We start from the raw sequence: 15,646 nt of genomic DNA on the forward strand, positions 1-15,646 counted from the left end.
AATAATATTGCAAAATTTTACAGATGAGAGATCACTGCATTTTACAAGTATCAAAGTTGACAAATTTTATAGTATATCTCAAATCTACTTAAAGGTTAACAGACCTGCCATGGGCACTGCCCCAACTCACAGAGCATGCCGCCAATAATTCGGGCATGTTCATCTGGGAGGGTGATCTCAGAATAACCATATTCATTGTCTGTTCTGTTTGTATGATTCATGTTAGTCACTGAATTTTCAAGAGGACCATAACCACCGACACTTATATATGAACTGTTGCTGTCATTCTTTATTTCTCCTAAGTTCTGAGATGACGTAGTTGCTGATGTATTGTTCATTGTTTGAGCTGATGCAGTCTCATTACTGAGGAATAGCTCTAGTGTTTCATTTAATTTTCTTGCTTTTGTCACAGTTGGTGTCCTACTGGGTGGGGAACGAGTAGTGATGTTGTAGTCAGTATTGAAGAGTTCATCTGATTCCAACTCAAGATCCAGAAGAGAGCGCGATGAACCAGCTGTCAGTCCACAAGGAAACTTAACTGGAATTTAAGTAGAAATTTGAATCATTACCATCATGCCTGTAGTTCATGAGAGGAAAAAAAAAAAAACAATGTTAAGTGTATGTTGAAATTATTTGTAAAAGTTTCCTTTACATGTAGCAGGTGTATTTCGTTTTGTTTATTACATGTTCAGTGGTAACAAGAACACCAAAGGCTAATTGTGCGAGTAAGTACGAGGGAGACCAAAATGATGCAGATGCAGATGCATATTTCCAAGTATTCTGGAGGTACCATCAGCCAGGTTGGCACAATAAACAAAGATATTAATAGCAGAATAGATAGAACATCAAGACTTCACTATACCTTCAATACAGTAAGTGGAAAAAGCAGGTGGGAAGGCCAAGTTGACTATGTAGCATTACAACTTGGCACTGGGCATCAAGCACAGTCATTCAATAGTGTTTCACTTTAGCAAAATTATCAACCATTTGACCTATTCAGAATTATAATTGGTAAAAGGTAAAGGGAGTTGTGTTACATTAATAGTTGCACAGCTTAGGCAACTATCCAGCTTACCAGCTGGGGCACATTTCTTGCCATCCTCTTCCAGGGTGTAGCCATTTGCACAGGAGCAGGTCACGCTGAGTGCTCGGGCGGTGTCTGTGCAGTACTGCCAGCATCCTCCATTCTTATACCAGCACTCTTGTCGCACTAGTAAACAGAAAGACAGGGCAATTTTTATAGTTATTGTGACGGACTAGGGTTTATATGGTCACAAAACAGACACCCCAAAGCAAAGTACATATTCATTTTTTTTTTATATTTCTAAACATCTCCCTTCTATTCTATTAATAACCAGTAGATGGCAGAGAAGGTACACAAACAAAGTCTATATAAGGCCACACACCATGTGACTGGAAATTAAACTACTTCCAGCCATAAAGTCAGTGGTCATATCTCATGCTGTTTGTGTGATTCTTTGCAGGTATGTACTCTAAATTGTTTCTAATCTGTATTAACCTGTGATAGAAAGATTCCTAAACATCTTGAGCAGATGCAGAAAAAGTCTCAGCAGATTTTATGCTATAGTTTTGCTGTAATTAGAAGTTTAAAACAGCATGTGTGAGAAACAAGTGAAAAGTGCATAAGAACATGAAAATACTGCATTAGTCAGAACAAATGTCTATGATAAACACTAAACCGTTCTAAATAGGTATATTTAAACCTGATTTATTGGAAATGGCATAGATTTATAGAAGCACATGGTTTCTGTTATTTAATATAGAAAAAAGCCTATTGTATGTAAAGCTTATGTATTGCATCATACAGACATGCAATGTGCACCATCTAGTGGTTAAAAAAGAGTACTACCATGAAAATATTTGTATTAAAGCAATGCATTGCTAGTATGATTATTGCACACTTAAAATGTACCAGAGAGATAAAGATAATTATCTATAACACTGAATAACAGGGATATATATGTTATTAAATTTAGTAATGTTCATTGTTGTAACTACGTTTTAAAATACTTTAGTTAAAATCGGTATTATATATATTGTTAATGGTTATAAACATGTGACTATAAAAATGTAAAATATGTATTGTATGTAAAAATAAAACTACTTCCAGCCATAAAGTCAGTGGTCATATCTCATGCTGTTTGTGTGATTCTTTGCAGTCCACGCCAAGCTGATCACCTTATCTCATCGCGTCTACAACCATCGGCTCTCTTAATTCACATTTTGAGGCCGGTAACATTATCAAGTTAACCTATAGTAAAAGAAGTATATAGAATGCCACTGCCGAGTTCCTGCTGAAATTGCTACTTGTTTGGCTGTCACACAGATCCAATGGCTTCCATACTTTGTAAGTAACAGACTTGAAACACATATGCAGATCAGGATTTTTTTATTTTTTTAATATACATAGGAATTCTAACGCTTACTGAATTCTTCTTCTGATTCAATAACTCTTGTAATATTAAAGTAAAAAATAGCAAGACAGCTATCATCTCTTCAAAGAACTCTGGAATTATCATTATTATAATACAGGATTTATCTAGCGACAATAATTTGCATAGCACTTTACAACATGAGGGCAGACAGTACAGTTACAATAGAATTAAACACAGGAGGAATCAGAGGGCCCTGCTCATTAGAGCTTACAATCTGGGAGGGAGGGTCACGTGATACAAAGGGTAATAACTGTGGGGGATGAGCTGATGGAGAAAATAAAAGTACAGAAGTTAGTGGGGGCAGAATAGGCTTTTCTCAAAAGGAGGGTTTTCAGGGATCATCTAAAACCAAACAAAGCCTACTCTGTCGGACAGATTGGGGTAGGGAGTTCCATAGGATAGGAAAGGCTCGAAAAAAGTCCTGGAGCCGAGCATGGGAGAAGGTGATGAGGGAGCTAGAGAACAGGAAGTCTTGGAAGGAATAAAGGGAATGGGTAGGTTGGTATTTTGAGACTAGGTTAGTGATGTAGCTGGGGGCAAAGTTGTGGATGGCTTTGTAAGTTGTTATTAGTATTTTTAATTTCATTTGTTGGGTGAGTGGAAGCCATTGGAGGGATTGACAGAGAGGAGTAGCAGACACTGGATGGTTGGTAAGGTGAGTGAGCCTGGCAGCAGCATTCATGATGGACTGAAGACGGGATAGCCTATTTAAAGGTAATGCTGTGAGGAGGGAGTTGCAGTAGTCGAGGCTGGAGATGACAAAAGAGTGAACTAGGAGCTTTGTGGTGTCATTGGTTAGCAAGGGGTGTATTTTGGAGATGTTACGAAGGTTGAGACGGCAAGATTTGGACAGTGATTAGAAGTGGGGCCAAAAGAATAGTTCAGAGTCCAGAATTACACCTAGAAACTTGGCATGTGGGGATAGCAGTGCTATGGATCTTGACAGAGAAACCAGGGGAAGAGGCACATTGGAGAGGGGAATTAGGAGCTCAAGTTTTGGATAGATTGAGTTTGTGGAAGTGATGTGATGTGACATGCAGGCTGATATGTATGTTAGTAAATTAGTGATGTGTGAGGAGACTGAAGTAGTGAGCTGAGGAGTAGAGAGATAGATTTGGGTGTCATCAGCATACAGATAGTATTGGAAGCAAAGGGAGGCTATTACCTGACCAGGGAGGAGGTGTAAATTAAGAAGAGGGTGACAATAGCATTTGCGAGGGAACAGGATCCAGGGGGCGTGTGGTTAGGTGGACGTTAGAGAAAAGTTTAGCAACCTCGTCTATAGTGGCAGGGTTAAGTGAAGAAAGTAATAATTGTACCTGTGGACATGAGTATTAAGATGAGAATATATCTGTACAACGGAGATCTCCTTTACAAATTGTATCAATCTTATGTTTGAAGTGATTGGCGATCTCCTGAGCAGTGAGTGAGTTAGTGGGTGGAAGCAGTGGAGGAGGAAGTAGAGAGTTAAAGGTAGAGAAGAGTTGGTGGGGACGGGATGATAAGTTGTTAATGAGAGTGATAAAATAGGTTTGCTTGGCAGTGAGGAGGCAGGAATTGTAATTTTTGGAAGGTAGATTTATATTGGTTGAAATCCTTATGAGACTTGGTCTTATGCCACAGGCGCTCAATGACACAGCTTTGTTTTTTAAACTTCTGGTGGCATCTGTTTGCCATGGTTGTAGAGATCGGGGCCCGATTCTGTGAGTAGTGAGGGGGGACAGTGTGTCTAGGGAGGATGAGAGTGAAGTGTTGTAGTCAAAAGTTGCTGCTAAATGGGTCAGGACAGGGATGATATTTTATCATAGAGGTGGTCAGTAGCAGAGTAGAGAAAAGAAGGGTTGAGGTGGCGAAGTACTGAAGAAGGATTGTTAGTATTTAACAGGGATGTTAAAATCACCAAGAATGATTGTGGGGATTTCAGAAGAGAGAAAGTAGGGTAGCCAAGCAGATCAAGGAAGCCATCAAGAAAGGCTGATCCTGCTCCAGGGGACTGGTATATTACAGCTATTCTTACAGAAACTGGAGATAAAAGACGAATGCAATGTGCCTCAAATAAGGAGAATTGCATTCATCATGTTCCTTTCATTGCAGATTTCCTTTAAATGGCTGCACTTTTTAGACCCAGGCTATTAGTGTTCTCTTTGCTGAGAGTTGTAGCTTTTGAAATGCAATTTTTTTGTCTAAATCTTATTTGTGCAATGCACTCCATTAAACTTAATGTTTTTTATGGGGAGAACAGCTCATTTGTGTAAGTCTGAATGGTGAAACTTCTGCTGGTCACCTATAAACCAGAAGTAGAAGTAACGTATTTTCCATGCAAAAGTGGAAACCCATACGATACAACACCAAATTATAATTTTTTGAATTCTAAACTGTACAATTCATATAATAAACCAGTTGTGCAAGGGACAGGTCAGATGTAACTCTAGAAGGCCTATCTAAATGCAACACATTGAACAGAGGGGATTGCCTTCCTGGTAAATTAATCAGTAATCTAAACAAATTAATTTGGAGAAGAAGAACTACTGCAAGCAGCATATAACATTAAGTATAACTACATAGATGCACACCAGTATAGAAATACAAGCTTTATTTAAAAAAAAATGATTAATAACAGTGCCTACATCCAATGTATAAACTGGAATCATAAGCAAAAGGGCCTGATAGGAGTCCTGGTAGAGTGCATATACCTGGGTATATATTAGAAGTGAGCATTTTCAGTGGTCTTGATTTGATTATCCTGTCAACAAATTGATTTGATTCCGCGATGCATCGCGATTACTGCCCATGGTTTTCATCAACAAATTCAAGTAGTCAGAAGAACTGAAGGATGGAAGAATCAAAAGAAGGATGGAAGAGTCTGGAGATAGGAAGGAGGAATCAATGAATAGGAAAGGAATGATGGAGGAGTCCGGGGATAGGGAAGGAGGAATCCATGAATAGGAAAGGAAGGATGGAGGAGTCAGGGGATAGGGAAGGAGGAATCCATGAATAGGAAAGGAAGGATGGAGGAGTCTGGGGACAGGAACTAAAGAAAGCTAATTTTCCTGTTAGTTTTTATTTCTTTCATTGTAATGAAAATGCAGAACTTTGGCTAAAGCTCTTTTAACCACTTGCCGACCAGCCATTGTTGGCTCGTTCACGCAAATTGCCATCATTGTACGTTGGCTGCGGGTGTGTGCGTGCCCACTGGCCAGCGGGGAGAGCCAAACAGCAGATGGGGTGGACCCGATGTCTGCCAGTCACCCGTGATCTGACACTGAAGGATGTCAGCTGTCCCTGGTGGTCACCATTAGGCCTCAGGTGCCCCGGGACTTTGCTACACTAGAATAACAAGATTTGCATATAACTAACATAACAGGAACTGCATATAAACTCTATTGCAATATATATATATATATACATACATACATACAGTAGCACACAAATAGCTCTCTGGAACTGTGCATGTGGTATGATAGCAAGGACAGGTCAGAGAAATTCTGTCTGTCACAAGGATTTAGAGTTAAACTCCTAGATCATAAGAATAATTGCATAATAGTCCCTCATGGCTTGGGGTTTAGTAGCACAGATAAAACATGTGGCTAAGTGTTTTTTTTCTCTTCCTCCACTTACTCCTTCTGGGGTTTCAAAGCCAACAACCCAGGGACAGTAAGTGCATACAAAATATATTTAGAGGCATTTACTGTACAAATTCAGACAGTAAAGGTCAGCAGATCTCTACACACGTGCTAAGTTAATGTCATGGTTATGCAGTGATCTTCCTGTTTGCTTACCTCCCCTCATGTGTTCAGACTAAGAGGCCAGCCACTTCCACCTGGTGGTTTTTATAACCTCTCCTCTAAGCATGGCTCCACCCCCAGGCCCTATCAGGGAACCTTATATTAACCTGTGCACTGCAAGCCAACAGTGCTGATCAACCATTGTGTATTCCTTTGTGTGTTAGCATCCTGTTACCTGCCGTGTGCTCTTCTGTTGTTCCGTTACCGACTTTGGTGTGTCCTTGACTATCCCTGTTTGCCTGTGATCCTGACCTTTTGGCGTGTCCCTGACTATTCCTGTCTGCTTGTGGCCCCGACCTTGGCTTTGTCCCTCACTATCCCTGTCCTCCTGTTGCCTACTGTGGGTGTGAGCTGGGGGACCCTGGGGGTCGCAACCTGGAGCCAGTTGCAGCCAAGTCCATCCTCACCACTAGAGGCGCTGGTGAACACCTGCTGGCTCTTAGACTCCGCGCCCCAGGGAATCTTACACTCTAACCCCAGTGGGATCTGGCCCCCGTCTGCAGCAGTCAGCCGTAGGGTCCACAACCTTGCGGTGCACTCCTGATCCCTACGGAGTGCATCTGTCACCTCACCTCAAGGTGACCTGACAGTTTGATCAGCCATGGACCCGGCTGACGTGCCGCTTCCTACAGTCGATCCGTTGCAGGGCTTAGTTCGCAGACTTGAGACCCAAGAATCGCATCAGACCCAGGTGATGCGATTCCTTCAAGATCTGGCTTCCCGCTTCGAGCAGCTACAGTCTTCTTTGGGAGCCCCGAACCTGCAGCCTCAAGTACAGTCAGCAGCTGCACCTATCGCACCAGTCACATCCACGCATGCATTATTACTGCCAGCTCCGTCTCGTTTCTCTGGGGACTCCAAGGCTTGCAGGGGGTTCCTTAGCCAGTGCACAATTCATTTTGAACTTCAGCCCCAAAACTTCCTGTCCGATCAGGCAAAAGTTGCATATATCAAATCCCTCCTGTCCGGCGAGGCGTTAGCTTGGGCTGCCCCTCTGTGGGAACTGAATGATCCAGTGGTTTTTAGCCTGTCTGATTTCTTGAAACTTTTTCGGAATATCTTCGAGGAACCGGGTCGTATCTCCTCAGCGGCTAGCGCTCTTTTACGTCTCCGTCAGGAGTCCGCGTCTGTGGGACAGTATGCTCTTCAGTTCTGTATCCTCACAGCTGAATTGAGCTGGAATAATGAGGCCCTAGTTGCAACCTTTTTACATGGCCTCTCTGATAGAGTGAAGGATGAATTAGCAGGAAGATCCCTTCCTGCTGATCTGGACAGTGTCATCACCTCGTGTAACCAGATCGATATATTCGCTTTCAGGAAAGGGCCCTGGAAAAAAGACGCCAGCACTCCCCGTTCTTTAGGCAGCCTGAGCCCCCAGTCCCTTCTCTTCGATCCGAGGAGCACCCCCTGCCTACTGAGGAACCTATGCAGTTGGGCTGGACTAAGTTATCTCCCGAAGAACGTGCTAGGCGCAGAACTCTGGGCCTATGTCTCTATTGTGGGGCCAAAGGTCATTTCCGTGACACTTGTTCTCTTTGTCCGGAAAAACGCTCAGGGCTAATACATCTGGAAGGTGGAGTATTAGACCCTGAAATATCACCTTCACCTTCTCGTCTTCTCCTTTCTGTGTTGCTTCATGTCGGTGCTTCCTCTCGTTCAGTCTCAGCACATCTGGATTCCGGAGCCGCTGCCAATTTCATGGATTGGGAAACTGCATCCTCCATGAGACTTACCCTTTTGCCCCTTACAACACCATTGGTGGTCTTGGCGATTGATGCCACGGTTCTCCCAGGGGGCCCTATCCGCTTTCAGACTCTTCCTGTTAAGATGTCAGTAGGGACACTCCACCAGGAGTGGATATCCTTCCTTGTCTTACCCTAGACTTTATCTCCTATCATATTAGGTCTTCCTTGGTTATGGCTCCAATCTCCACACGTTGACTGGTCTGCTGGACAGATCCTGGCTTGGGGTTCCTCCTGTTCCTCTTCCTGCCTACTCAAGGGTACCCCAAAGGAGAAACTTCCTGTTACCACCATCCCAGTATCTTCTGCTCTTCCCGCTGTATATAGCAATCTCTGGGATGCGTCCTGCAATAGTCGGACTGATGCACTCTCTAGGTCATGTGGTACTCTGGATAAGGGGCCCACCTATGAAACTGAGTCGATCATTCACTCCAGTTCGCATAACCATTTACCTTTGCCTGTCCCTAATCTCCCTTGGACGCACAGCCAGGCTAACTTGTCTGCAAGCTCCACAGTTGCTATGCCCTGTGATGCGATTGAGATGGTCGCTACACCTGACAATATATATGGAATAAATAAATGCGGCGCTGCCTAAAATATATAAAGTGCAATAACTACTAATAATTACTAAATAAATAAACTACAAGTGCAAGAGTGAATCTGTCTCACTATAGTGTACCAATGGAACAATAAATATAGTGCATCTAATATACAATATATCAAATATTCATATATGTGCATATATATTAAAAATTCATCCGTGAAATAAAAATCAAAAAAATCAAAAAATTCCAAAAAAATTTCCAAAAAGTGTATAGAAATGCAGAATACGTAATAATGTGCAAAATGCAATATTAAACGGTGATCATCAGCAAAATGTCCATGCAAATAAGTGAGCATAAAATCAAGTCCATGCATAAAAAACTAATAAAGTGATTTCCAATGTGTGTCAATCCACTGCAAACTTCAGTGCTCAACTTGTGCACCACCAGTTTCCCCCAGCCTCTCACCTCAAGTATAAGGCAAACAAACGCTGTATATACCCAGATCTCACTGCAGCCTCATCCATTCAGCCTCAATATACCGCTGTACATATACAGTTATTGCTTTTTCAAATTCTCCGGATATATCCAGTAAGATAGATGGTACATATGGGATGGAAGAAAACAAGGGGGGCTCTCATGTGTAGTATTTTAACATGGCTTTAATGGAACAGTATAAAATCACTTACATTTAAAAAAATGACAGCAAACTCGTATCAGATCCGAACTTCCGGTCTCGGCCGCGACCGGAAGTGTTGAGTGCAACACCTAGCTCCTTCCCTGACGTGTTGCGTCACAACCTCGTGACTTTTTCAAAGGGTCACAGGAACTAGGTGTCATTGGAGCTTATATGCGGACAGCGCCGTCGTCATAACAACCACAGACGGCGGCGCTTCCGTATACACATATACATCTTATTCAAAATAACGTTTCATACTTCAGTATTTGCCTATATACAGAACTCGAGGTATCCTAATATTTAAACATATAAACTGGCATATTCCTGCCTATATATTCTGAATAACATAAAAATAAAACCATGGTGTATGATAACCAAGAGAGAGCGACATCTAGTGGCTAAACTTCAAAATTGCTCTTCAAATAATAAAACCATATATATGAAATATTGAAGAACAAAATGAGAAAAAATCTTTTTAAGAACATATGAATATAAAAGATCTAACTACTAACTTCCTGGTTATTCCACATATTACTAAAAATCCAAAAATTCATATTTCTCCAGGCTATTAGTAGCTATTACTTATTAAATAAATAACCTAAAAATATATATATATATATATATATATATATATATATATCAATGGGTATAACTAAAATTTAAAATATATTTAAAAATTGTATATTAAAAATTATTATTCTCCATAAAGTGCCGAAAAACGAGAACTATACAGTACTGGAAAAACTATATAACAATACAAATAAATTATATATATACTAAAACCATATAGGAGGAACTATATTTAATCAGGTACTTCGAATAGTCTTAATAGAAATAATTATATTAAAAATTAGAGATGAAGCAGTTTAAATCGAACTCCACATTATGTCCTAAAGGTGTTAGCGTACGGAGTTCATGTATCCACCGAGATTCGGCCTGACTAATTTTAATCACCTTATTGTCACCTCTCCAGTGAGGTTTATACTTTTGAATACCGCAAATCGTCAATGACGAAGGATCTTTTTTATGGAATATTGCATAATGTCTAGACAAACTATGTTTGTCGAAACCTTTTTTGATGTTCTGAACATGTTCTCTAAGTCTTTTCCATAATTTTCTTTTCGTTCTTCCCACATATTGAATGTGGCAAGGACATTCTAATAGGTAAACCATACCTTCACTGTGGCAGGTGATACAGTCATCTATTAAATATTCTTTCTGCGTTACTGCAGATCTAAATGACTTCTTCTTCTTATTTTCATTTATATGTCTACACGCGTAGCACCTTTTGCAAGTTTAAAACCCTTTTCCCTCAAAGAACGAAAAGGATTTTTTTGGAGGATCAAGGACATTTTTTGCCAGATTATCCCTCAGAGTAGGAGATCTCCTATATACAAATTTAGGTATTTCTGGTAAGATGCTTCCAAGATGGCGATCCATTTTTATGATCTCCCAATGTTTTTTTATTATTTTTTCTACCTGTTTATGTTGAATGTTAAAATCCATAATAATGGATATCCTATCTTCTTTCTCTGATTTAGATATATTGTCCTGTATTCATTTCTCTCTATCTAATGATGCTACACTTCTTATTTGGTCTTCAATAAAATCAGTATGATAGCCCTTTTGAATAAATCTATCCCCAATAAGTTTAGCTTGTTCAAAAAACACTGATTCATTGGAACAGTTGCGTCTTATTCTGATCAATTGCCCTCTGGGAATATTATCTAGCCATCTATGATGATGGCAGCTATCTAAGGGAAGATAGCTATTTCTATCAACTGTTTTAAAATGGGTCAACGTATTTAGTGAATTTCCTTTTTTCTCAATCACTAAATCTAAAAAGGTTATTTTTTCTTCATTAATATCCCACACCAATTTAATATTTTTTTCATTCATATTGAGATTAAAACAGAAGTCATTTAGACTTTCTCTGTCACCTGACCAGATTAAAATAAGGTCATCTATAAATCTTTTATACAGTATAACTTGTTTAGGCAGATCTTTATATACCATTTCCTCCTCCCACTGTGCCATATATAGGTTCGCTACGCTGGGTGCGTATTTTGCTCCCATTGCAATGCCGCATATTTGTTTGTAATAACAGTTGTTAAACCAAAAGTAATTCGAATCTAAACCAAAACGTAAGCATTCAGCAATAAGCTTTCTTTGCCTACATTTCAGATCACTTAAATTTCTTAAACCCCATTTCGTAGCTTGAACTGCCTCTTCATGATTGATAATAGTGTATAAAGAAGTCACATCGGCAGTAACTAGGTAGGTGGGTCCATCATCCAATCTGATATCCTTTATTAGTTGAATCAAATGCTTAGTGTCCCTTAAGAAAGATTTAGTCTCTTTTACTATGGGCTGCAGAAAGAAGTCAATGTATTCTCCTAATCTCGCACAAACAGAGTTAATTCCATTCACTATAGGTCTACCAGGGGGTTTTTTGTCATTTTTATGTATTTTGGGATTGGTATAAATTATTGGTACCTTGTGCGAGATTAGGAGAATACATTGACTTCTTTCTGATGAGTTATATGACAACTCTGGGGATTATCATTAGTTTGGACAAAAGGTTCAAAAGTGCTTGTCAATAAACAGGTCAAACTGGCTTAATACAACGTGATGAAGGAAAAGGTTGTTTTACTAGAAAAAGGTTGTTCTGTTAGTTGCAACTACTGACTTCATTGGTGGCTAGATAAATGATAGTACTTCCCCAGATCAGTAAGCTTTACATGCATAATATCCTCTCTGTCACGTTACACCATGTAGAAATGCTCTGAAAGATACAATGTATGCCTTAGATTGCCAGACAGAAAATTAGCTTCCCTCTGTAGTTCTGCCAAGTGCCCATCCAGCTGGGGTGGTCGCATCCAATTAGTCCAAGGGACAGTGCTCATCAGTCATCAGTAATTGAGATGAAAGGTTTTGATGTAACACATGTGAAGAGCATCCAGCACTCATAAAGTGCAGTGAAATTTATTTTGTAATGAACATTTTTACAACAATTTGCAGCCATCTCTAATACACAGAAAGAATGTTTGAATGAATACTAGATGCCTGTTTATTGTATGAGCTTTCCTATAAACATAAAAATAGTCCACTTACCATTTTCACAGTGTCTCCCAGCATAACGAGGGGGGCACAAGCAAGTATATGTGTAGTGATACTGTTGGCAGATTCCTCCATTTTGACATGGGTTTTCTTTGCAAGGGCTAAGATCTACAAAGGTACAATAACACATTATAAAAAAAAAAAAAACACTATAAACATATATCACTAATGGGATTTTATTTAACCATTACGAATACCTTTTTTTTTTTCAGAAAAAAAATTATTTGGATTAACCACTTCCCGCAAGAGAGCCGTCATATGACGTCCTTAGGTTGAAGTGGTGATATCCGGATGATGCCTGCAACTACAGGCATCATCCAGATATATTTGCTTGTAAAAGCCATCCTAACAGTTGATTAGCTGCTGGATTGCTTTTACAGGCAGCGGGAGGAGACGGCCCCCCTTCCCCCATCCAATGGCACCTCTCCAGGCTCTCCCTTGTAATCGGGGACTAGGAGACCCAATCCAGCAGCAGCGCTGGATTACCATAGAGCTCTATGATCCTGGGAGACTAAAAGCAACGACCAGCTTTTTTTTTTTGATCTCCTGCTTTCCAGAGTAGTGAATATATCTGTGGTCTTATTGACCCAAGATGTCTACAAAAGACTACCTGTAAAGCCTTATTCCTATTACAAGGGATGTTTACCTTTATTGTAATAGGAATAAAAAAAATTTTATAAAAAAAAGTTAAAGAGACAGTGTAAAAAAAATAAAAATAAAATAAATAATACTAATAAAAAAAATGTATAGCCCCTCCAACCCCTTGTGCTCGCATGCAGAAGCGAATGCATAGGAAGGTCGTATCCACAAATGTAAACAATGTTTGCACCACACGTGAGCGGTATTGCCACTAACGTTATAGCGAGAGCAATTATTCTAACACTAGACCCCCTCTGTAAGTCTAAATTAGTACCATACATAGCCTGACATGTTAGGTATCTATTTACTTGGCGTAACATCATCTTTTATATTTTACTTAAAAAAATGGGTTTTATATATATATATTTTTGCATTAAAATTCATTAAAGTGTATTATTTCCAAAAACTAAACTTCCATTGGAAAAATTGCTGCTCATATACCTTATGACATAAAATATGACAACAACCACATTTTATTATATAGGATCTCTGTTGAAAAAAAATATATATAATGTTTGGGGGTTCTGAGTAATTTTTTAGCAGATAAATTATGATTTTTACATTTAGGAGTGAAATTCCCGAATTGGCCCGGATGGGAAGTGGTTAAGATAATCAGATGTGCCATAAAAACACATGACTAAAAAGCTTTATAATACTGGTTGAACTCCCTTTTAATCTGTAAAGAACCCCCTTTTTTTGGAAATTAAAGCGGAGGTCCACCCTAAAATGGACCTCCGCTCATCGGAATCCCCCCCCCTCCGGCGCCACAATCGGCACCTTTCAGGGGGGAGGGGGGTGCAGTTACCTGGATAATCCAGGTAACTGCACCCACTTCCGGGCTAGCTCTCTGCGGAACGAGCGTAGGTTACGCCCCCGTTCCGCAAGCGCCCGCCCCCTTCAGCAAGTGCCCCGCTGCCTGCTGGGAAACACACAGCTCCCAGAGGCAGCGGGGACCGTCCGGATTGCGCCGCGCGGCTCGCGCATGCGCAGTAGGGAACCGGGAAATGAAGCCGAAAGGCTCCATTTCCTGATTCCCATACCCAAGATGGCGGCGGGACCCGGCAGCCGAGCGAGCGATCGGCTTCGGGTGCCGACATCGCGGGCGCGCTGGACAGGTAAGTGTCACTATTTAAAAGTCAGCAGCTGCAGTATTTGTAGCTGCTGGCTTTTAAAAAAAAAAAAAAAAACGCGGAGTCCCGGTGGACTCCCGCTTTAATGTAAATGTAAAATATATTTTAAATGTATTTTTCTAGTAATTCTTAGTGTGGGCTTAGACATTTTGCTGCTAAATTTACAATAAACGAACGAATTAAAGGAAATATATATATTTAATCAGTTTAAAAAGTGTATACATTTCAAATAAATAGCGTTGACCAAAAACCATTTAGTGTTTTAAATAACATTTCCCCAGCATCCTTATTTCATAGGTCTCAATTCTTATATGCCAAAATGGGTAATTTTTTACAAAAATTGTCCGTCAACTGAATTGAGGGGCAGTTAACACCATAGAAACACAGTCCAGATGCGTTCCAGATGCTTTTCTGCATGTGCGTTTTTGACTCGTTCCAATGCGTATTTGAAGCATTTTTTATGAAGGCCAGTGCATTTTTCCCCCTCTTTTTTCTTAACCTTAAGGGCTAAGGATGAACTTTGGCATGCATAGCCGTCAGGAAGTCGGCGCATCACTGCGCTAATCACAGGCAGTGAGACGTTTTCCGATGTGCGGCTGCAGAGATCGGGAAATGTCTCACTGCCTGTGATTAGCGCATCACTGCTCCAACTTCCTGACGGGCTCTACACATGGAGTGTAGAGTGTTAAGGGCCAGTTCCCACCACATGCAGTCCAGTGCATTTTTTTCTGCATCAAAAAAGCATGGAAAGTAGTTTATATGTTTTTAATGGCATAGTTCAAACCAGTGCTTGCAGTTCCAGTGCAATCCTGTTCCAGAAAAAAGTAGAATATGCTACATTTTCCCTGCACTGGAATGTACTGGATCACTGTAAAATGCACCAAAAACACACTGGAACTGACCTCAACGTACCAAACACACACTGGAACACACATCTTTAAAGTTAAGAAAAAAAGGGGGGGGGATGCACTGGAACGCATCAAAAATGTGTCAAACACGCACATTCAGAAAAGCATTTGGAACGCATCTGGACTGCGTTTCTATGGTGTGAACTGGCCCTAAATAAGGACACGTGTTCCAGTGCTTTTTGGTGTGTTCTGGTGCATTCCAGTGCGCTTTACAGTATCCAGTACAGTCCAGTGCAGGAACAATGCAGCATGTTTTCTTTTAACCACTTGGCGACTGCTCACCCGCAATGTACTGCGGGCAAGCAGCCGCTGTAGGCAAACGGACTAACCCATGTGTCGCCGCCTACTTCCAGGTTTAGGGCATGCACGTGTGTGCCCCCTGCCTAGCGGCCGCTGTGGTTGTAGAATGTGGGAGCTTTTCAGCAAGTTCCGGCTCTGTGCAATTACAGCCCAGAGCTCTGTGTTGTTAAACATGGAGCTTTGTACAGAGTAGAAACTGAGAGTTCTTTGAGAGAAACTGATAGATCTTTAATAAAAAGCAGCACACCTTACACATGTGAAAAAAATTATACAAATTTTGTTTGAGTACAGTGTTGCTTGACAACGCAGTGTCAAATAGTAAAAAATGGCCTGGTCATGAAGGGG

General features: G+C 40.5%; 1 protein-coding gene across 2 annotated transcripts in view; it reads right to left on the bottom strand.

Moving 5' to 3' along the window:
- The window catches only part of LOC143988675 (coagulation factor X-like), a 63,293-nt gene that overhangs the window by 17,873 nt on the left and 29,774 nt on the right, over positions 1-15,646 (bottom strand). For both annotated transcript variants that reach the window (XM_077488417.1, XM_077488416.1), the window contains 3 exons: positions 12,319-12,432; positions 1,076-1,210; positions 105-538 (listed from right to left, as the gene is read on the bottom strand). In XM_077488417.1, coding sequence (XP_077344543.1) covers positions 105-538; positions 1,076-1,210; positions 12,319-12,432 — 683 coding nt within the window. The remainder of the gene's footprint in view (positions 1-104; positions 539-1,075; positions 1,211-12,318; positions 12,433-15,646) is intronic.

Source organism: Lithobates pipiens, unplaced genomic scaffold (assembly GCF_037356315.1).
Source record: "Lithobates pipiens isolate NorthernLeopardFrog02 unplaced genomic scaffold, aLitPip1_a1.2 Scaffold_18, whole genome shotgun sequence".
Lineage (NCBI taxonomy): Eukaryota > Metazoa > Chordata > Amphibia > Anura > Ranidae > Lithobates > Lithobates pipiens.